A 23,100-nucleotide genomic window follows, 5' to 3' on the forward strand; every position below is an offset into this window, starting at 1 on the left:
TTACACCCTATAGGTCACCCAAGGCCCAGAGAGATCACAGGACCCATCCAAAGTAACACAACAGGTTAGGAATTAAAGCTAGGGTTAGAACCCCCAAATTCTGTTTCCCAGGGCCCCCGAGTCCATTACGTTAATCACTGCATCTCATCCTACCAGTGCCATCCTCCCGAACAAAATCTATTAAGATGCATCCTGGAATATAATTCAAAAAGGAGTGATCATAAGGACTTCATTCAAAAATAAGGATTCATGGAGGGCCTACTATATGCCGGGGATTGTTCTCACCCTGAGGATACAGCAATGAATACTGGATGCCCTGATCTCATGGGAAAGGGATAGCAAGAGGAACCAGACATTTAACACACCAGGAACTATGTCATGGGTCAGGTGAAAAAGGATAAAGCAGCACGAGGGAGGGAAGGTCTCTCTGGTGAGGGGCTCTGAGCGCAGAGGTGAAAGGGCAGAGCAGGAGGTGATGTGGCTGTTACCCGGGGAAAGCAGGTTCTCTTCACCTTCTATGACTCTCACGTCAGCTCATTGCTTGTAGGCCATGGCACATGGTCACAACTTCGGATGTGATTTGGAGTGAGATGGAGACACACAAGAAGGTTTCTGAACAGAGATGTGATGACATTTTCTGGCTTAGTGTAAAAGGATGACTCTCGTTTCAGTGCTGTGAATGTATCCTCTGGAGAAGACTCAGGGCACAGATGGGCACCTGCAAGCAAGCATCGCGGTAATTCAGATGAGACAGTGGTGCCTCCACCCAGGATGGTCCTGCAGAAGGTGGGAGCAAGCGGCCAGGTTCTGAGTGTGTCTGACAGGAGCTGCTGTTGAACTGGATGCTGGTTGTGAAAGGGGAGTGAAAGATGGACTCCAGGATTTTTGGCCTGAGCAACTGGTAGAATGGAGTTGCAGTTTTGTGGAGACAAGAAGTGGGTTTGGATAGGGACATCCACAGTTTGGCTTGGGGCGTGCTGGGTGTTTGATGAATTAGCAGAGCTCTGGGACCCTGTGGCCAGGGACGTTGGTGCTGCTGAGAGCTGGGGCTACCCACCATGGCTTGTCTAATGGAGCATTCATCTTAGTCCTGCTCGAAGATGACGGGCCTTATAGAGTTAGAGAATAGATTTACAGTTCAAACTTACAATTGTTTTGCTATATTGTCACAATGCTCCTTAAGATTTCTGGGACATTATGCTCACTCGGTGGCCTATTAGGTGCTTTGGGTGGTACTTGTTTCCGGATAACTTGCAGTTTTCTTTTGATAAGGAGGGTCAGTCGTCTATTAACTAAGCGTGGTGGTAGTAATGCCGCAGGATTTTTTCCTTTCTGAAATCAGTTTGCCCATTTCTTGTTCAAAGAATCTCTGGTGGGTCTGCATTGCTCCAAGAAGCTCAGAAAGCTGTTGAAAGTGCAGAGCTTCCGCACCAAGTGGCAGCCAGGAAACCGCTCCCCACGCATCCCCAGGAAAAGATCCTGGTTCTACCACACATGTGCCTGTTCCCTGACGTGTTCGCTATTGTACAATAATCCATGTCCATTTATTTCGTTCAGCGCTTCTGAGCACTGGCTGCCCAAAGGAATAACCTAGAAGCCTTTAAAAAAAAACCTGATGGTGAAGATTTCACCCTATTATGCTGCTTAATTGTGCCTTTTTTTTGGTGTGGGGAAGAGGTGGGGTCCTGGCACTGGTATTTTTTTCAGATTATTTTTATTTTTGAGATGGAGTTTTTGCTCTGTCGCCCAGGCTGAAGTACAACGGTGCGATCTCGGCTCACTGCAACCTCTGCCTCCCAGGTCCAAGCGATTCTCATGCCTCAGTCTCCCAAGTAGCTGAGATTACAGGCGTGCACCACCACACCCGGCTAATTTTTGTATTTTTAGGAGAGATGGGATTTCACCATGTTGGCCAGGCTGGCCTCAAACTCTTGACCTCAGGTGATCCACCCGCCTTGGCCTCCTAAAGTGCTAGGATTACAGGTGTGAGCCACCACACCCGGCCTTTTTTGCGTTTTTATTTATTTATTTATTTATTTGTTTGTTTATTTATTTATTTATTTATTTATTTATTTTTGAGACGGAGTCTCTCCCTATCGCCCAGGCTGGAGTACAATGGAGCAATCTCAGCTCACTGCAACCTCCGCCTCCCGGGTTCAAGCAAGTCTCCTACCTCAGCCACCCAAGTAGCTGGGATTGCAGGCGCATGCCACGACACCCAGGTAATTTTTGTATTTTTAGTAGAGACGGGGTTTCACCGAGTTGGCCATACTGGTCTTGAACTCCTGACCTCGTGATGCGCCTGCCGTGGCCTCCCAAAGTGCTGGGACTACAGGCGTGAGACTTTATTTTTTAGAGTAGTTTTGGGGTCACAGCAAAATTGAACACAAGGCACAGAGAATTCCCACACACCTTCTGTCCAGCATAGTACATTTGTTACAATCCATGAACCCACACTGACACATCATCACCCCAAGTCCATAGTTTACGTGAGGGTTCACTCTTGGTGTCCGTTCCACAGGTTTGGACAAAGGTGTCATGACATGTATCTACCTTTGTGGAATCAACAGTTATCTTCCTGCCTTAAAAATCCTCTGGCACTGATATTTTTACAAAGCGCTCCAAGTCATTTGCACATTCAGCCAGGGCTGAGAACTGCTGATTTAGTCTCACTGTGTGCCAGGCTTTGCTTTCAGCACTTTATAGGAGTTAACTCCCTTAATCCTCATGTCACCGGGTTGATGTCGGTTCAGCCATTGTCCAGAGCTGTCAAGTGGCTTATTCAACGCTGCCCAGCAGATGGGCCGGCCTGTGAACCCAGGCACACTCGCTGCTAAGTCTGTCCCTTAACCACTACGCAGTACTTACTGACTTTGCCAACTGCCTCTGCAATCTGCTCCGAATTGCTCTTGGGTGAAGAACAGTAAACTTTCCCCTGCAGTTCACACACTCACAGTGCTCCTGGATAGAATTCTGTACCCTCCACACGGGGGCTCCTTCCCACCCACTGCCCCGGTTCTTTATGGCCCTCTCCCCCAGCCCTACCTCCTGTGAATCTCACCTCAGCTCATTGCTTTATTGTCCTCTACACATGACCTGATCATTCCAGCTCTGGTGCATCTGCCAGGAATGCCCTCCCCTCTTCCCACCCAGCCAAAATGTAATTCTTCCCTGCCGGGCTCAAGTTCTGTGCTCCTGGCTTCATTTCCTAAGGCCCAGGCCACTGTGACCTCTCCCCTCCTAACCACCAGAAGCACCGGCTGCCTCAGCTGTGCCTTTTGGAATTCAATGACACTGGAGTTTGCAAATCGCGTACTGCTCCATTTAATACCCAAAAGTCTCATCTCTGGGGAAGGAAGCAAGTCTTCTACTAATTTCTTGTTTCCCTTCTCAAGTCCCATGCAGTGTGCTAAGCATGTATAGTTGTAGGTCCAGCAGGACACATGGGGGAACAGGGTGTTCCTGCTCATTTGGGGGCCACAGGTCACATCAGATATGGAGAGCAAGAGCGTTTGCTCCTCATCCCCGGTCTGTGGTATAAAACGCAGTTAGGATCTTACAGAATTATTTTCCATCCCTTTCTACATGACGATTTTATTTGCTTCCCAGTGAACTGGAACCTGAGGTCTAAACCCCTTAGTATGGGATGGAAAACCTTCCATGGTCTGGGCCGAGCCACTTCCTGGCAGGTGACCCTATCTCTTGATTCACCTGGGCCAGCCTCAGTTTCTCCAGCATGGCCCCAGTCTCTGCCTGTTGCTTTGATCTATTAAGGGTCCTTTTCAGGCCGGGCACGGTGACTCATGTCTCTAATCCCAGCACTTTGGGAGGCTGAGGCGTGTGGATCACAAGGTCAGGAGATCAAGACCATCCTGGCTAACACAGTGAAACCCCGTCTCTACTAAAAATACAAAAAAATTAGCCGGGCATGGTGGTGCACACCTGTAGTCCCAGCTACTTGGGAAGCTGAGGCAGGAGAATGGTGTGAACCTGGGAGGCGGGGCTTGCAGTGAGCCGAGAACGCGCCACTGCACTCCAGCCTGGGGGACAGAGCCAGACTCCGTCTCAAAAAAAAAAAAAACCAAAAAAACAAAAACCCCTTTTCACTCTCTGAAGTGTCCTGTTTAAACAGCGAACGATGCAGTTACCCTACCCTCCCGCCTACCACTCCCCCAAGTTCCAAATTAAAAATGGTTTATTGTTTCCTGGGAGGGCCTGAAGCTCTCTTTCCTACCTCCTTCCACATTTAGGCTATTCCGTCTGCCTGGAATGATCACCCCTCCACCAACCACAGACACGCATCATCTTTCCTGCCAAAATCCCGCCCTGTATTTCCTGGTCTGCTTCAGCTGCTGAGCTACCCAGGAAGCCTCCCTTCATTATCTTGCACGCCCCCAACACCTGAATCCTTATAACTGGCATGCTTGCTAATGGTGCCTGGCACACACTGTCCTGTATTATAGATGTTTATATAGACAGGTCATTTCCCTTACTGGATGGGAGGCTCCCGAGGAAAGAGCCTAGGAACTTCACCTCTTTATCATCCACATAGTGGCTAACACAATGCTTTATACATGGTAGACATGGTGGACATTTCCTATCATTTTTTTGGCCATATAACTTAAGACACGTCACATCTTCTCTGGGCCTCAGTTCCAATATCTGTAACATAGTTCCAATTCCTGTATCTGTTAGGGTCTAATCAGGAAGACAAAAACCATTTTGAAGCATTTAGTGCAGGGTTGCACAGATGATAGCCAACAGGGAACAGTGAGGTCACCCAGAGCCACTATCTCCTGGGCAGCAGAGACAAAAGGAGGAGGCAAGACTCCCAGTTCCAGGTCACAGGCCACAGGGCAGAAACTGGGCCTCTGGTAGGCTGTCCCATGGGACCTGGAACTACAGAAGACATGATTTCTTCTTTCTTCCCTTCCCACCCCCCGATGTACTGTCTCTCTTTGGTCAAACACAGCAAGAAGCCAGCAGTCATGGGAGCCGGGGTGTTGTAGCCTCAGGGGTCAGCCCTGGTGATAGAGAGCAGAACCGGGGAAGAAGGCAAGTGGGTGAGAACTGGCCTGGGAGAGACACAGCTCTGAAGTCCCTTTCGGCCCTTTAGGTGTGTGGTTCAACCAATCTGTTGAATAAATAACTGAATAAATTGGTAAATGTGTGAGGAATCTCCTCATTGTTTTGAAAGGTTGCTTGTAGAAGGTCTACAAGGTCTACAAGTTACTTGTAGAAAATATGATCAAGAAATTCAGAGAATTCTTCCATCTCCAGGACAAACATAACTTTGGAGCTTGGGAAAGACCAAAGTCTTTCCTATTCCTTCAGTTATTCATATGATTATTGATAGCAGTTGTCAGGTAATAAAATACAGACACTTGGCTTAAGAAAATATGATGACCTTCACCTGGTGCTGTGGCCAAGGAAAGGACACGGATGTCATCGTGTGATTATTTATTGAGTGGAGCCCTCTTCCCCCTCCCTGCTGCAATGGGAGGGAAGGCTCAAAACATTCACAGCCACAGGAGGGGGAGCTGCAGAGACCTTCCCTGCTCCACGCCGCATTCCTGGCTGACAGGGTGGAGACACTGCAGACCTCGTGTTTCCTGATCTTGTTTTCTTTCACTGGAAAGTGGAATGCATAATAAAATGGAATGTCTGTGGTGCAGAGTGGTGGTTGAATAGCATCTAAATTCCAGAGATAATTCCAAATCTTTTTTTTTTATTGTTTTAGATGGAGCCTCGCTCTGTCGCCCAGGTTGGAGTACAGTGGTGCAATTTCAGCTCACTGCAACCTCCACCCCCACCAGGTTCAAGTGACTCTCCTGCCTCAGCCTCCCAAATAGCTGGGATTACAGGCATGTGCCACCACACCTGGCTAATTTTTGTATTTTTTTAGTAAAGATGGGGTTTCACCATGTTGCCTAGGCTGGTCTCCAACTCCTGACCTCAAGTGATCCACCTGCCTCAGCCTCCCAAAGTGCTGGGATTACAGGCATGAGCCAACGCACCTGGCTGAGAATTCTAAATCTTACCTCTAGCCAATACTTCAGCTGCTACTTCTATGAACCCTGTCTTCAGGGCACCTGGTCAAGTAGCAGTTTGAGTTTCAGCAATTTTAATATTGTTGGGAGCAGGGAAATGACCTCAGGGCAGGCAATAAAGGATTATCCACTTTTCAGGCCACGAGATTACTGATTTTATTTTTATTTTTGCTGGTGGAATCACCCTTAGGGTAGGATGAGGATGAGAATGAGGATGAAGAAGATGATGATGATTGAAATGTAGAGACTAAAAAGTATATCATTTTGATGGCTATATTGTGCTGGTAGCTAGAAAAAAATTGTTTGCTTATGTCTTCCTTTTCTACTTGTTTCATTCTGTTCCCCACCCTCTTGTCTTCATATTCCTCTTTGATAGGGTTACTAGTCCTGTGGATTCTTGTCCTGCTTAGTTCTTACTCATATTTCTAATCCTTGTTCTCAAAGCACAAAATCATGCTAAGTTGGCTGAATCCTGAAGAACTTTTAGGATTAGCTCTTCCAGAATTGATGGAACCAGCCTCCTCCTGCCCAAAATTAAATTAGATAGGCCCATGTATTAAGCATTAAATCAGAAATCTCTGGAAGTGGAGCCCAGACACAGGTCTTCTTTCCCCTTCTTTCTTTATTTGCAACAAATAAGAAAAACCACAGAGGTTATGTCATCAGCCTAAGAGGATACACAAATGAACAAACCAAGCAAAGCAGTGACCCCTCCATGCTAATGCCCATCTTCTGGGGTGCAAAAGCTAGCTGTTCTGCTGTGACAGTGTATCCAGGCTTCTCTTGGTGAATAGCTTAAATCAATGATTCTCGAAGTGTGTTCCTTGGACTTCTGGAAGTCCCTAACACCCTTTTAGGGATCCTCAGGGTCACAAATGTTATCCTAAAAATACTCAAACATATCCAGCCATCCCATTACTAGATATAAACCCAAAAGACTATAAATTATTCTATTATAAAGATATATGCACGCATATATTCATTGTCACACCATTCACAACAGCAAAGACATGGAATCAACCCAAATGCCCATCAATGATAGACTGGATAAAGTAAATGTGGTACATATACACCATGGAATACTACGCAGCCATAAAAAGGAACAAGATCATGTCCTTTGCAGGGACATGGATGGAGCTGGAAGTCATTTTCCTCAGCAAACTAATGCAGGAACAGAAAACCAAAAACCACATGTTCTTACTTATAAGTGGGAGCTGAAAAATGGGAACACATGGACACAGGGAGGGGAACAACACATGCTGGGCCTGTCGGTGGATGGGGGTTGGGGGGGAGCGGTGTAAGGGGTGGAGCATTAGAAAAAGTAGCTAATGCATGCTGGACTAAATATCTAAGTGATGGGTTGATGGTACAGAAAACCACCACAGCACACGTTACCTATGTAACAAACCTGCACATCCTGCCCACGTACCCCAGAACTTAAAAATTAAAAGAAAAATCAAACATTATTTGCCCTTTTCACTGTGTTGAAATGTACACTAATGGTAAAAAGCAATGAAGGGTAAGTCTGTTGGTGGCTTAGCATGAATCATGGCAGTGGTCCCAAACCATATTAGTTGCCATAGAATTCTGCATTTCCATACAGCCACAGTTAAAAACAACAAACAAAAAGTTTTACTTAATGTCCTTTATGCATCAGTAAAAATGGAGTAATTTTATTAAATCTTGATAACTCAGTAGCCCTTTTAATACTCCATGTAATAAAATGGGAAATATATACAGAGCACCTCTGCTGGATTTTCTTAGATGATGAACATCTTGAGGACAAGCTTCTGCATGATTGCTTAAGTCGCAAGCTGAACTAGCCACTTCTTTCATGGATTATAATTTTTACTCAAAAGAATAACGGACAAATAATGGTTATTCAGCCTTGGGTATTTGGCAGACATTTTCTGAAAAATGAACAAAACAAGCCTGCCACTTCGAGGAAAACTAAAAGTATGTGTTGCCAGTGATAAAATCCAAACTTGCAAGCTGTCATTGCAGTCCCTTCTCTGAACTAGGGACTTCCAGTTTTTTCCAATATTCCTTCTGTTTTTTCCTCTATCTTCTCTCCTTTGGGGACTCTCATTATGTATATGTTGTAAGCTGGTATACCATCGGGCTCCAGAACTCTTTATTTTTCTATACTCTTTTCTCTTTGTGTTACTAAAATTGGATAATCTCAACTGACCTCTTCAAGTCTGTTGATTCTTATTCCATCTGCCCAAATCTGCTGTAGAGCCCTTTTGTGAATTTTTTATTTCAGTTACTGTAATTTTAAATCTCTAAATTTCTATTTGGTTTGTATGTATAATTTATATGTCTTTATTGAAACACCATGCTCACACTTTTTTTCAGCTCTTTAGACATGGTTTTATTTCTTTGAACATATTTAAAACAGATAATTTAAAGTTTGGTCCAGCAAGTGTAGGAACAGTTTCTATCGATTGCTTTTTCTTCTGTGTACGGGCCATACTTTGTTTCTTTGCATGTCACATAATTTTTATTGAAAACTGGACATTTTAAACAATGTAATGTGGCAACTCTGAAAATGAGATTCTCCCACCTTCCCAGGGCTTATTGTTTGCTTGCTTAGTGACTTTTCTGAACTAATTCTTTGTTGTCTGTGGCCCCTGAAGTTTCTACGGAGTTAGCTTAGTAGTCAGCTAATGAATGGACAGAGATTTCCTTAGGTGCCTGGAACCAATAGCTCTCCCAGTTTATTGAGGGGCTGTGTGTGCATGTTGGGGTATGAAGCATGCTTTCACACTCAGCCAGGCAAATGACAACTCTGCCTTAGCCTTCACTTCCTGCTAGTAGAAAGCCTTAAGGTCAGTTAGAGGTGAGAGCTCAGAATTTTCTCAGGTCTTTCCTAAGCATGTGTACTGGACATGCTTAGGAAGGCTGCTCACAGCCTTATGCATGTGCATGGCCTCCTAGATCTCCAGGAAAATGTCTCAGCTTTTCAATGACGCCTATGGGCATCTCATTCCCAGCTTTCCCTTTTAACCTTTTTGGTTCCCCTATTGTTTAACCCAGTTATTATCTACTGCCTCAAGCAGCCATGGTGTTAAACAATTGCCTTTTTTTTTTTTTTTTTTTTAATGAATACAAATGCCCCTAGGGAAAAAGTTATTTTTGCTGAGTGAACTCTAAGTCAGATCACACAAAAACAGTCTTGTGAGTGGGGTCTTCCAGGGAATTACTAGACAGGTCAAATAATGACAACTCTGGGTATGGAGCTTTGAAGGAGCCCCAACTGTGTCCTGCCCCCTCAAGCTGCTGCCAGGCTGTTTTCACTGTGATTGTGGAGTCTTGGTTTTCAAGACTACTGTGGAGCTGGTTATGGGGGAATAGAACTAGGGCAGGTTAAAGCACCAGAAAACTGTTCTGAGATTCAGCCATTTTTCTTGAATAAAGGCTCCCCAGATTGCCTTTAATTTTCAGAGCCTTGAAAAAGTTGATTCAGACAAGTTTTGCCAGTGTTCTTGTTGCATTTACAGCAGTGAGAATTTTCAGGGATACTTCCTCTGACCTTCTTGCTCATATCCTCCATGCTTATACTTTCTACCATACAACTTAGCACAGACTTGATTTACACTGTTCTCCGATAAATTAACATTCATATTATTTCCCTAAGTAGAATTTTGGAAAATTTGTGCCCTTCATCAAAAGCTTAACAATTTCTAATACTTTAAAATTATTCTGATAAGATCAGTGGTAATATTAATAAACGTGGTTTTAAAAAGTATTATTTAATAAAATGTATTAATATTTGGAAGATCTCATGAGCCAAGTTTTTCCAAATGACCAATGTATGATGTTACAAAATCTTGCATGGGTAAAAGATGCATTTAAAATGCAATATAGGGCTGGGCATGGTGGCTCATGCCTGTAATCCAGCACTTTGGGAGGCCAAAGCAGGTGGATCACCTGAGGTCAGGAGTTTGAGGCCAGCCTGGCCAACATGGTGAAATCCCATCTCTACTAAAAATACCAAAATAAGCCAGGCGTGGTGGCACATGCCTGTAGTCCCAGCTACTTGGGAGGCTGAGGCAGGAGAATCACTTGAACCTGGCGGGGGTGGAGGTTGCAGTGAGCCAAGATTGCGCCACTGCACTCCAGCCTGGGAGACAGGGCAAGACTGTCTCAAAAAAAATAAAAGCAACCTAGAATGATGGATTTTATGTAACAAGTATGGAAAGTTCACTGATGTGGTTTCAGATTCCACATTGTAACTAATCTTCATGTATATCAAATCAGAATACTTCAATCAGATGAAAAGGTTATTAAAATATTCCTTCTTTTCCCAACACATTTATGTGTCAGGCCAACTTTTCTACATATATTAATCAAAACCATGTATTGTATCACACTGAATGCACAGATACAAAAATCCAACCATCTTCTGTTAAGCTTGATATTAAAGGTATATGAAAACACTTAAAATAAAACTACTCTCATGAAATGTTGCCTTGTCTTGGAAAAAATATGTTTTCTATAAAAACATGATTTATGCTAATATGCAATGAATTTATTCTTGTTATTTTAAAATTAACTGTTAAAAATTTTTGTTTTAACTGTAATGTGGTAACTATTGAGAGATATAACCCATATAAACGAAAGTTCTTTGAAGTCCTCAATTATTTTTAGGAGTATTAAAGAGTCTCGATACCAAAATGTTTTCAGACTTTCTGGTTTAGACCATTTCTGGGGGTTCAAACTCAGAAGAAGCTTCATTCATTTAAGGTAACACGGACTTCTTTTTCTTTAATAAGGAAATGATTAATTTAGAAAGAACCCAGAGAATTCAAGCAAGACTTTCACAGCAGGGGAGAGGAATGTTACTGCTTCCCTCCGCCAAAAGAAAAGATATGCAAGGAGGGAATTCAATTAATTGTTCAGGGAATTTCTTCCTGGATGGTTTTGCATTCCAGTCAAATCACTGTGGGGCACGCAGCTCTCTCTGCTAGCCTCCCGCAAAGATTCTACACCCCAACCCTGCTAACACCATTTTAACTGCTACCACTGGAGTCCCTTCTCTGACTTCCTTTTTCCCATCCAGTCTGTTCTGTGCACCTTAGCACAGACCTCATCTACAAGGTTCTCTGGAAAATTAATACTATTTCCTTCAGTCAGTTTTTAGCCATTTGGAAGCTGGACATGATGTTCAGGCATCTCCTTCACTCCACTGCAGCTCGTAACATAATGCTGGGCACCACGGTGCCCATCACTCTATGCAAGTCTGCCATTTGGCTGATCAAGATGAAGACTTAGGACAGAAACACTTTATTTGCAGAATGATCTCTCTACACTGTGTCATTTCCTTTCTGGTAATGTTAGTTTTCTAACAGCATCCACAGAGCCAGACAGCCAGGGCGGAAGGCTCTTTCTTATCCTGGCGCTATGGCTTTCCGACTTTGTCACTTTGGGGAAACAACTCCTTTAAGCCTCAGTTTTGCACACAGGGAGGAGGAAGACATTGTTTAATGGAGGAGGCACCCAGCAGATGCTGGCTTCCTTGCCCGATTTTCTTCCCCTCTTCTTTAGGATGCTTCGAGATAATTAGCAAGGACGTGTCAGCCACAAATCATAACTCTTTCAAAGGCATTCATTAGCCAGTGAGAAGTTAATTACACTTAATCCAGTTCCCTTTTCTCTTTATTTACTGTACTTAGGATGGATTATAAATCTCTTATCAACTAAAACACATGTTTCATAAAATTATGTATCACAAAATTATGACACTCTCCCATCTGTTTATTTAGTCGTTAAGAATTTAAATAGAGTATATTTAACCCGATGATTTTCTCTAAGTTCTTCTAAAATTCTTATTGTTTTCTCTCCTTGATTCTTGAGCATCATCTCTGCTCCCCGCCTCTCCTGATTTCTTACTGCTTTACTGCCCCTGGTACCTCTCAACCTTCTTTTCTTCCTTTCTCTCTCTTCTACACAAATCATGGTACCTTCACGGGAGGTAGTTTCTCTGCAGAGGACTCGTGGACTGGATAGGTCAGGATATCAAAATTACTTGGGATTTCCCAGTAGTCCGTATTGCCTACCCTGCCACAGCCCCTCTGCCTTTTTTGTTGTTGTTGTTTTCCGAGACAAAGTCTTGCTCTGTCACCTAGGCTGGAGTAGCTGGGACTACTGATGTGTATCACCATGCCTGGCTAATTTTTAAATTTTTTGTAGAGATGGAGTCTTGCCATGTTGCCCAGGTGGGTCTTGAACTCATGGGTTCAACTGATCCTCCCACCTCAGCCTCCTGAATTGCTGGGATTACAGGTGTGAGCCACGGTACCCAGCTCGTAGTGCTTTTTTATGCTCTCTGTCAGCTCTTAACAGAGGCCAAATATCCAAGAATTAATTGAAAAGGTTCGTGAAGAAGACAGTGTTATAAAAAATCAAAAATTAAATTCTAAGCCGCACCCCCCTCACACCCCTTGGCCAAGGGGATCCCTAAGAAACCTAAAAATCTAGTTCAGGCCATGACAGGAAGGGTGTTGGATGGGCCTCATTATACCCTCCTCTCTTTGGAGTTTAGGCACAACTGACCACCACTGACATTAACATAGAGATCATAAGACTCACAGCAGACTCGGTAGCAGGAAGATACCCAACTCCAACCTCATTCTGGTATAGCGTCCCATAACAAAGAACAGGTCCTAAAGAAAATCAAAGTATTTGACTCTAAAAATATATTTATTTGACATATTTTTAAATGGCTCTGCAAAGCCATACTCTGGTGGGAGGAAATCTGCATTCTGTAGTGAATCTCCTTCCTTTTCCAGGTCTTTTCCTGATTCAGGAGAGAATCTGACACCTTCTAAGGTCCAGAGAGGACATTTACCATTCATTCTCTCTGAAGCCTGCTACTTAGGGGCTGCCTCTACACACAAGAACCTTGGCTTCCACAACTCACTTATCTTAACAATTTCTTTCTGCTGGCTTCAACTCTTTAGGAACAAAGCTTAACTCTTCTGACCAATTGCCAATCAGAAAATCTTGGAATCCACCTATGACCTGTACCCTTGCCCTCACCACTTCAAAATGTCCCACCTTTCTGGGCTGAATCAACGTGCACCTTACATGTATTGATTTATGTCTTTGCCTGTAACTTCTGTCTCCCTAAAATGTATAAAACCAAACTGTAAAAGCTGACTACCTTGGGCACTTATTCTCAGGACCCCTTAAGGATGTGCCCCAGCCATGGTCACCCATGTTTGGCTCAAAATAAACCTCTTTAAATATTTCACAGTTTTTTGTTTTCGTCAACAATGTGGATGATGTGAAACTGCAGCAATAGGCATTTTTCTTCATCTGAGAAGAGTCTGCTTGAACTGCGGAGCCCTAAGCCTAATTGACAGTGATGAGGATGAGGATGTCTCCAAGGGTAGGCCAAGGACAATTTGCATCAGAATGGCTTTGAAATCTTTAAAAGCAGATTCGCAAGCCCTTGACCTAGTGATTCTGATTCAAGAATTTTAAACAGAGTTCTCTGATGATTCTTCTGCATGATTCTTGAGCACCAGAGGTAACTTGGTCTTGGCACTGCCACCTTCTTGGAGAATTTGTCTGGGGTAACATTTCTTCTTTGCAAAGTCCCTTAACATTGATCTTCTCATTTAAACCTCAGAATAACTTAGTGAAATACACAAGAGCGCAGGTATTGTTTTCTCCAGAAAGTTGCCTTAAATTTTATTCTACGTGTGCTGTTGGCCAAGGCAAAGCCCAATATCAGCCATGGGTCAAGCTTGGCCAATCTCAGCCACTCCTGAATGGCTTCTACCCAGGAGCCAGGTTGCCAACTCAACAAGACATTATTGAAATTGGGATTAGATGTCTTTGACTTCTGAAAATGAGACATATGTGTGAGCTGGGACTACCACTTGAGGGTTTATGAGGACGTATAGGATTGTAGAGGCAAGGGTCCCTTCAGTGGGGAAGAGAAAAGATGATCATGTTATATCTGTCTGTGTCTCACACTGACCCTTCCTAGGTTAGATATTTGTGTATATTTCACACAAAGAACAGTCAATAAAGATCTAAGTATTACCTCTCAGACCAAGCCAGACCCACAGCCCCTGCCTTCTAAAAATGATTGTTGACTTCTGGGTTGGCTGATGCATACAATGAGGTCAGCAATATTACAATTACAATGAGGTCAAATGAGATTAATAAGGGTGAAACATACAAAACACAGGTAACAAGTTTTTATTGGGATTGCAGTGTCTGGGGAAGGGTTCCAGTGGGAAAGGACCCAGTAAAGCACGTCAGGCTGCAGGCTCCTTGTGGCTCTGATCCACAATGGGAGGAGCCACAGGAGTACCATCCATCCTGAACTGAGAAAGCAGTCCGATCCAGGATTCTATTCCTCCCCTGCTGGGCCAAAGCTGAAATCTGGCTTGATCTATATAGGTCAGAATGGCATGTGGACATGGGTTTCCAGCCAGTGGAGCTCACAGGCTGTGGTTTAGACTTTTAATCACATTAAATTAAAAAGGAAACAGCACTGCCCTTCACATACATAGTCCTATCATGGTATCATCTTTATGGTCTCTGGCAAAAATGACACCCTCTTAGCACGCTCTTCCAAAGATTTGAGGGTTCTCTGTGCTATTCCACCACATGAAGAATTGATATTTTACTTATTCATGTACAATGTCTCACTCTAGAAAAATAATGCTTTATCAAATTTCCATAATATAAAAATGATGTAAAAGGCAAGAAGAAGAAATTAGAATATAAATATTTTCCCCATTCATCTAAGTAATTCTCAGCATTATCTTTTTTTTTAAATAAAGGAATAAAAGAATGACTGCTCCATAGGCAGAGCAGCCCTGAGGGCTGCTGGTTGCTCATTTTTATGGTTATTTCTTGATGATATCCTAAATAAGGGGTGGATTATTCATGAGTTTTCCAAGAAAGGGGTGGACAATTCTTGGAACTGAGGGTTTCTCCCCCTCTTAGACCATATAAGGTAATTTCCTGACATTGCCATGGCATTTGTAAACTGTCATGGCGGAATCCTCAGCATTTTCCATTTGAGGCAGTTTTGAGGAAAGTTTCAAGGGAAGATGCTGAGTGCCTAGGATTCTCAGCACTAGGGGCACTGGAGCCCAGAGGTCAGTTGCCTTTGGCCACAAACTCTTTTCCAGGGAGATCACAGATCTTCTTGAACATGCACTAAAACTATGGTCATTTTCTCTGTGTGCCATGGTTTGAAAATGTTGGCATGCATGTCCAAAGGTAGCAAACTTATCTGTATATTCTCTTCATCCTAGCTGTACCAAAAATGATGCTGCTGTCTATCAAATCTCGGCTAAAAACTCTTTTGGAATCATCTGTTGTTCTGCTTCCGTTGAGGTTGAGTGCTCATCAGAGAACCCACAACTGTCTCCTAACCTGGAAGATGACAGGGACACAGGTTGGAAACATGAAACAGGGACGTGTGAAGAAGAAAGTGCAAATCAGATTGATGAGAAGGAACATCTTTATAAGGAAGAAGAAAGCATCTCCCCAGGCACTCCCAGGTCCAACCATTCACTCTCCCTCCAGTCACTGGGCAATCTTGACATTAGTGTGTCCAGTTCTGAAAATCCCTTGGGTGTTAAAGGAACAAGGCACCCTGGAGAGGCTTATGATCCAAGTAACACAGAAGAAATTGCAGATTCGTTGCTTTTTCTTAATTCAAGTCATGTTTACGAAAAACAAGATGAACTTTGCCACAAGACAGTGCATTCCACAGCATCCAAGTTCACGGGTGGTGGCCTGAACAATGATGGCCCTCATGATGAAGGCTTACACTCCAGTCAGCAAAATCCCAAAGTACAGAAATACATTAGCCTCAGTCTCCCGCTGTCTGAGGCAACTGCACACATTTACCCAGGTGACAATGCCGTGGCCAAGAAACAACCCAGCCCACAGGTTTCCAGTGAAGACTCTGACAGTGACTATGAACTTTGCCCAGAGATAACCCTAACCTACACCGAGGAGTTTTCAGATGATGACCTGGAGTATCTGGAATGTTCCGATGTTATGACGGATTACTCTAATGCAGTTTGGCATAGGAACCTGCTGGGGACTGAGCATGTTTTTTTATTAGAAAGCGATGACGAAGAGATGGAATTCGGTGCGCATTGCCTGGGTGGGTGTGAGCATTTCCTCAGTGGAATGGGTTGTGGACCTCAGGTGTCAGGTGACGCTGGGCCTATGGTTGCCACTGCTGGCTTCTGTGGTCATCACTCACAACCCCAAGAAGTTTCGGTGAGGAGTGGCAGAGCCTGCAAGCACGGTCCCTCATCCCCACACACAGGGATGACTCTCACTTTGGGACCTCACCAGGATGGGATGTCTTCAGTGACAGAACAGGGGAGATGTAAACTCCCCACTGCTCCGGAGGCTGCTGAAAATGATTATCCAGGAATTCAAGGAGAAACCAGAGACAGCCACCAAGCAAGAGAGGAATTTGCCAGTGACAATCTGCTCAACATGGATGAATCAGTAAGAGAGACAGAGATGAAGCCCTTGTCTGGTGAGTCGGAAAACTCAGGGATGAGCCAGTGTTGGGAGACGGCAGCTGAGAAGAGAGTTGGGGGAAAGGACTTACGGAACGAGAGGGGTTCACAGAAACCTGCCAGGGTGAGGCAGCTGGGAATGAAGGGAAATCCCAAGAAGCCGAATGCCAACCTGAGAGAAAATACAACAGAAGGTACCCTTCATCTCTGCTATGCCAAAGAATCTGCTAAGCACCCACTAACCCAGAGTGATAAAAGAGAGACTTCTCACAGCACAGCAGCAGCGACTGGTCGGAATTCCCAAGCTGATGCAGGAGAATGTGCTATTTCAACCCAGGCAGAGCAAGAAGCAAAAACCCTTCAAACTTCAACACACTCACTCTCCAAAGAAGGTAACACCAATTGCAAGGGAGAAGGCATGCAAGTTAATTCTCTATTTGAAACAAGCCAGGTTCCAGACTGGAGTGATCATCCTCAGGTAAGACTTTTCTTTTGAATAAATTACGAGATAAAAAGAACATGTGTGTGCACGTGTGTGCGTGTGCGTGTGTCTTTTCCTTTACTTCACATTCACAATTGCTATACCATAATGTAAATCAAAATAAGTTTCCCAACACCATCAGGGTACTTGTGCATGACAGCTGCTGCTGCTCGGAAGGAAATCTGGTTTTGAAAAAAGGCCCAGATAAACCCTAAGCCATCCTAATTATAGCAAAAGACTGATAGAAGTTAAGAGGCACTAATGGGATTCTGGACAGCTGGAAAAAGAAATCTGATATTTTGTCTGCTGCATGTGTTTTACCAGGCAATACCACTATTCAGAAAGTTTCTCAAGCGAATGTTTTGAGTGTAGCCTTTAAAGGAAGAAGGGGGAAAAATTTCTTTTAGTCATTTGCAAGGGAGTGCTTTGAAAATGATAGGCTTTGGCTTTAATCAGAATTTGTGGTATGAATTCAGTGTGTCTGAAAGACTTGTAGAATTCACTTTTTTTGTGATGCTAGGGAAAGCAGGCAGAGTAACTTTTGCCACACTGGTGGGATGTTTTTGAGTGGATGTTTGTCTTATTTTAAAACAGAGTATAAACGAGGCTAAGAAAAACAAGCTGCCAAGAAATAAATGTGTTTTCCTTCATTACCGATTTGGGAGTGTAAAGAGATGGAATTAAATTTATGGGAATAATCAATGCACAAAAGATGTTGTGCTTGATACATAACTTATGTTTTTATTGATATTTTCCATTTTAAAGGGTCCCCACTGAGCTTTGGACTTATGCTGTAGTATGGGCAAGATTGGAGTTTTGTAAATAAATACCTAAGAAAAGTGATTTGTCTATTATTTTTACTATACTCTGTATTCCCCTTTCTCCCAATTTTGTACTAGAAAACTAGTATTATTTTTATAGAAGACTAGATACACTCCAAAGATAAAATATTCCGAATGCAAAGTGACTTAACTCTGTGAAAATATTAAAAATTGACACACGAATTTCTAAAGACCCAGTCATAAAAAAGCCAATCTAAAAATCTCCAGATTTTAGGTAACTGTTGACTGAGCAAATTGTTCTGTTCTGCTAGCCAAACTAGCCAAGTAAAAGCCACATTTATATTTTACCTTTCACAGGAGAACCAGATTCTCCTATCCAGTTACTTAACACACGTCTCTTAGCAGCTCACACACCAATGACCACAGTTTCATGCCCAAGATAAGCTTAAGGAGGTGCTTTGACCATATTTTAGTACAAAATAAAGTGACAATGTTAATTTTTTCATGTTGAAAAATGTGGCATTTCCTTTTCTAATTATAAAATGCTCTTCCTTGCTCAGCTAAGTGCTTTTTTTACAGTCATTTATCCACTCAAAGTGTTTCCTTGGACAAATTATTATTAAAGGTGGGGGAAGGTGATAAAGTAACTCAAAAGGAGGAAGCGGAAGGGAAGGGGGCTATTGATTGACGATATCGGTTTTAGACCCACCATTGTGGAAGGCAATTTCTGTCTCTTCCATCTTCCCCAAATTTCAAAGAGCTGGAGGGAGGAGCCCCCTTTGTCATCCTCAGCTTGTGACCTAAACCGAATTCTGAGATCGAGAGCCCTGGCTCACTTGTTTACTAGCAAGACAGTCGAGTAAAATGGGCTATTTCTGGGGAGCCAGGTCATCTATCTTATGCACCCTATGGAAGGTCTTATGGAACTCTTTGGCTTACACACTCACACATATATTCATCACTACACACCCACTCTACCAGGTATCAGCTGAAGGTCCAACCGGTGCTCGGTGGTGTGACTAAGGCAATTATCTCAGAACCATGAACACTGTTGTTCAGAAAGCAAACTGAAGGGCTTGCATGTTCTGCAAGTGGTGAGACCATTTCTCACTTTGCAGTGGTCAGTAGCAGAGCTGACCTCTCACTCAAGGGACAACCAGAAATGTGAATGGAAGCTGTATATTTAAGAGCAGTTCTGTGGAGCCTGGAGTTAGAAAAAGGATCTTTATATCTGTGGTGTTTGTTTTCCTTTGACTAAAGCAGGAAAATTTTGCCACAGGGACTGGCATATTTGAGATTCTTTTACCCATGCAAAAAGTTTCTATTTAGTTGTAGGAGATACCTGTGTTTTCTACACACGTATACTATGTAGCCAAATTTACAGCAAGTGGCTAACTATCATCGCAGATGTGACACAGAAGCACTGGGGGTCCTTGGGAACTAAATTCAACTTTTAAAAATAATACTGTTCACAAAAAGATAGGTGAATCTCTCCATAACAAATTCAAAAGACATTCTAAATATTTATTCTCAGACATTTGAGGTTTGTGTGGACATCAAAATTTGAAATGGTTAAAAATGCTGCGATGGGAGCCATAGTAATAAATTTGCCCACTCTGTTTCATCTTTCATGAGACAGAGTCTTGCTGTTGTTGCCTAGACTGGAGTGCAATAGCACGATCTCAGCTCACTGCAACCTCCGCCTCTCGGGTTCAAGTGATTCTCCTGCCTCAGCATCCTGAGTAGCTGAGATAACAGGCACCCACCACCACGCCTGGCTAATTTTCATATTTTTAGTAGAGACAGGGTTTCACCATGTTGGCCAGGCTGGTCTCGAACTCCTGACCTCAGGTGATCCACCCACCTCGGCCTCCCAAAGTGTTGGGATTACAGGCATGATCCACCACGCTCGGCCAAATTTGCCCAATCTTGAGTCTTGCCTGATTCACTTACCTTTAGGTGCCCTTTTGCAGAAACAGTGACCAGCAGTTTACCTCCTAGTATTTTCTCTTCATCTGCATACTGTTTTTAGCATGCTGAGAAAAACTCCATCTCTCTAATGTTCTAAGAACAAGGCCATATTGTAGACTCTCTCCTGCCTAAACATGCATCTCCAGGTGTATTCACTTCCTGTCTCCCTTTCTCTCTTTTAGAATGCAAGGCCATCTTGCTGTTATTTGTCTTAAAATAGTACCTAGCCAGGCTAATATTGGAAAGCCCCCAGTGTCTCTATATTTATGGAAGATTATAAAGTTAATCCCAGTTTGGGAGTGGAAAACAGAGAGGGTACCCCAGGCTAACTTGAATCATCTTCAAGGGTCACACTGCCAACTCTTCACCTTGGTTTTGAGCTCACTTTCCTCGTCCAAGTCAGAGGCAAAGGCCTGAGAGTCTGCCCATCTTAAGTTTCTCGGCAGCCACACTGGGGTAAGATCATCCTCCCTCTTAAGTCAGAAGTGCTGTGTCTGTGCTCCTGCACGGTTGCCCAGCTTCACCCCAGAGGGAGTTGCATTTCTGTTTGGGGTCATGGGATCACAAGTGTACAGTAAGGAAATGTGTTCTTGGGCTCTGGTAATGAAGAATCTTCCTGATCAGGAATCAGCACTAAGCACAGAATTGAGCTCTATGATGGAAGGTAATTTGTTCAGTGGATTCTGTTCGCTGATATAACCCAAGTCCCTAGAGTAATGCCTGCCATGTGATAGGCAATCAATCATTGACTGGATAAGTAGTCATACAATACTAGAGTAAATGCCAAGTATAGTTAGGTGTGATTTTTCTTTTTTTTTTTTTTTTTTTGAGACAGACTTTCACTCTTGTCACCCAGGCTGGAGTGCAACAGGGCGATCTCAGCCCACCATTACCTCTGCCTCCCGGATTCAAGTGATTCTCTTGCCTCAGCCTCCTGATTAGCTGGGATTACAGACATGGGCCACCATGCCTGGCTAATTTTGTATTCTTAGTAGACATGGGGTTTCTCCATGTTGCTCAGGCTTGTCTCGAACTCCCGACCTCAGGTGATCCACCCGCCTGGGCCTCCCAAAGTGCTGGGATTACAGGCGTGAGCCACCACGTCCAGCCAGTTAGGTGTGATTCTAATAATCACTCATCTCCACCGCTTTATGGCCTTTATTTTCCTGAGCACATTCTTTGGTTGGCTTCACATAAAAGATGCTGAGGCCAACTCTCTGCTAATAGGATGTGCTTCCTATTAGTTACTCTTTTGGCCTGGGAATGGGCTGTTTCAAACCAGCAGTCCCCAAACATTTTGGCATCAGGGACTGGTTTTGTGGAAGACAATATTTCCACAGCCAGAACGCGGCGGGGATGGTTTCAGGATGAAACTGTTCCACCTCAGATCATCAGGCATTAGATTCTCATAAGGAACACACAGCCTAGATCCCTTGTATGCACCATTCACAATAGGGTTCATGCTCTGCTGCTCACCTCCTGCTGTGTGGCCCAGATCCTAACAGGCCACAGAGCAGTACTGGTCCATGGCCCGGGGTTTGGGGACCCCCGTTCTAAACCATCCAAATCTTTTTTTTTTTTTGAGATGGAGTCTCACTCTGTTGCCCAGCCTGGAGTGCAGTGGCACAATCTCGGCTCACTGCAAGCTCCACCTCCCAGGTTCAAGCGTTTCTTCTGCCTCAGCCTCCTAAGTAGCTGGGATTACAGGTGCGCGCCACCATGCCTGGCTGATTTTTGTATTTTTTTTTAGTAGGGACAAGGTTTCACCAAGTTGGTCAGGCTGGTCTCGAACTCCTGACCTTGTGATCTGCCCGCCTCAGCCTCCCAAAGTGCTGGGATTATAAGCGTGAGCTGCTGTGCCCAGCACCATCCAAATCTTGCACTTGGGATCCCTTGTGAATGCTGGTGATTTACAACTTTGCTTTATTAGTGCTTCATTATCTCTGAAAAATTGCTCATTAGATCCAGGAAGATCTTACCATGTTCACCTAGCACTCAGGACTTTCTGCCTTTTGCCTCTATCTCTGAAAGGCAAAGCAAGACTATAAGCTCGTTTCCTCACCTGGAAAACAGCAGTGGATGGTTCATCTTTCCGTCTGGAATCCCTTTGCCCACCTTGTTTCTAGCTCAGCCTACCTGCTGCTTCAAGACTGAGATCCTGTAAGGTGCTTCGAGTTGCTTTTCTCATCCCTAACTACAATTTCTCCTTTCAGAGCAACCCATGACATTCTCATCCTCATTCTTTGTAATCCTGACTTTCTTGGGACAAAAGTTTTATGGAAGACAAAAATGGCAACACACCTCTAGATAAAAGTGTTGGCAGAGTTCCAATTAAAATACTGCATTCCTGGCTAGGTGCAGGGGCTCATGCCTGTAATCCCAGAACTTTGGGAGGCCAAGGCAATCGGACTGCTTGAGCCCAGGAGTTCAAGACCAGCTGGGGCAACATAGTAAGACCCTGTCTCTGAAAAAAAAAATCTGATATATAAATAAATAAATAAATAAATAAATAAATAAATACTGCATTTCCCCTAATGCTCAATTTAAAATTAAACATAAAGCAACAGAATACACTAAGTATTTCTAAGAGAATTCATTAGCAGATCTATACCATTTATGAATGGTTTTATTACATGTTTTTTAATTGAAATGTTTACTGAGATAATTGTACATTCACATGCAGTTGTAAGAAATAATACAGAGAGATGGCAGTACACTTTGCCCAGGTTCCCTCAATGGTGACATTTTACAAAACAATGGTATAATGTCATAACCAGGATATTGACATTGATACAATCTACTGATGTAATTTGGAGTTCCCCAGTTGTACTTGTATGTGTGTATTAAGATCTACAGACATTTATCACTTACGTAGGTTCCTGCATCCACTACCAGAGTCGACATATGGAACAATTCCATTACCACAAAGATCCCTTGTGTTACCCTTAATAACCGTACACACCTGCTTCCTGCCCTCCCCGTTCGGTAGCCCCCGGCAACCGCTACTTTGTCCTCCAATTCTAAAATTTTGCCATTTCAAACATGTTACATAAATGGAATCATACAGTATATAAGTTTTTGAGATTTTTTTTATTCAGCAGAATTCCCCGAGATTCATTCAACTTGTGTGTATCAAAAGTTCATTCCTTCTTATTGCTGAGTAGTATTCCATGCAGTTCGCTTAGTCTTTGACTGGTTGAAGAACATTTGGGCTGATTCCAGTTTTTTGCTCTTATGGCTAAAATATTTATGTACAGACTTTTGTGTGAACATAAGTCTTCATTTCTATGGGACCA

The 23,100-nt window shown here is 43.4% G+C and overlaps 1 protein-coding gene across 5 annotated transcripts in view; it reads left to right on the plus strand.

Annotated features, from left to right (window-relative positions):
• ALPK2 (alpha kinase 2) overlaps window positions 1–23,100 on the plus strand; it is a 144,063-nt gene that overhangs the window by 32,778 nt on the left and 88,185 nt on the right. For 4 of the 5 annotated variants that reach the window (XR_007721299.1, XM_050768010.1, XM_050768012.1 and 1 more), the window contains exon 4: window positions 15,338–17,048. Coding sequence is in view for 4 of the 5 variants with exons in the window: in XM_050768010.1 (XP_050623967.1) it covers window positions 15,338–17,048 (1,711 nt within the window). In the remaining variant the exon portion in view is untranslated. Of the gene's footprint in view, window positions 1–671; window positions 787–15,337; window positions 17,049–23,100 lie in introns of all 5 variants that reach the window. The other variant, XM_050768011.1, reaches the window with a different exon arrangement.

The sequence above is a fragment of the Macaca thibetana genome, chromosome 18 (genome assembly GCF_024542745.1).
Source record: "Macaca thibetana thibetana isolate TM-01 chromosome 18, ASM2454274v1, whole genome shotgun sequence".
Taxonomy (NCBI): domain Eukaryota; kingdom Metazoa; phylum Chordata; class Mammalia; order Primates; family Cercopithecidae; genus Macaca; species Macaca thibetana.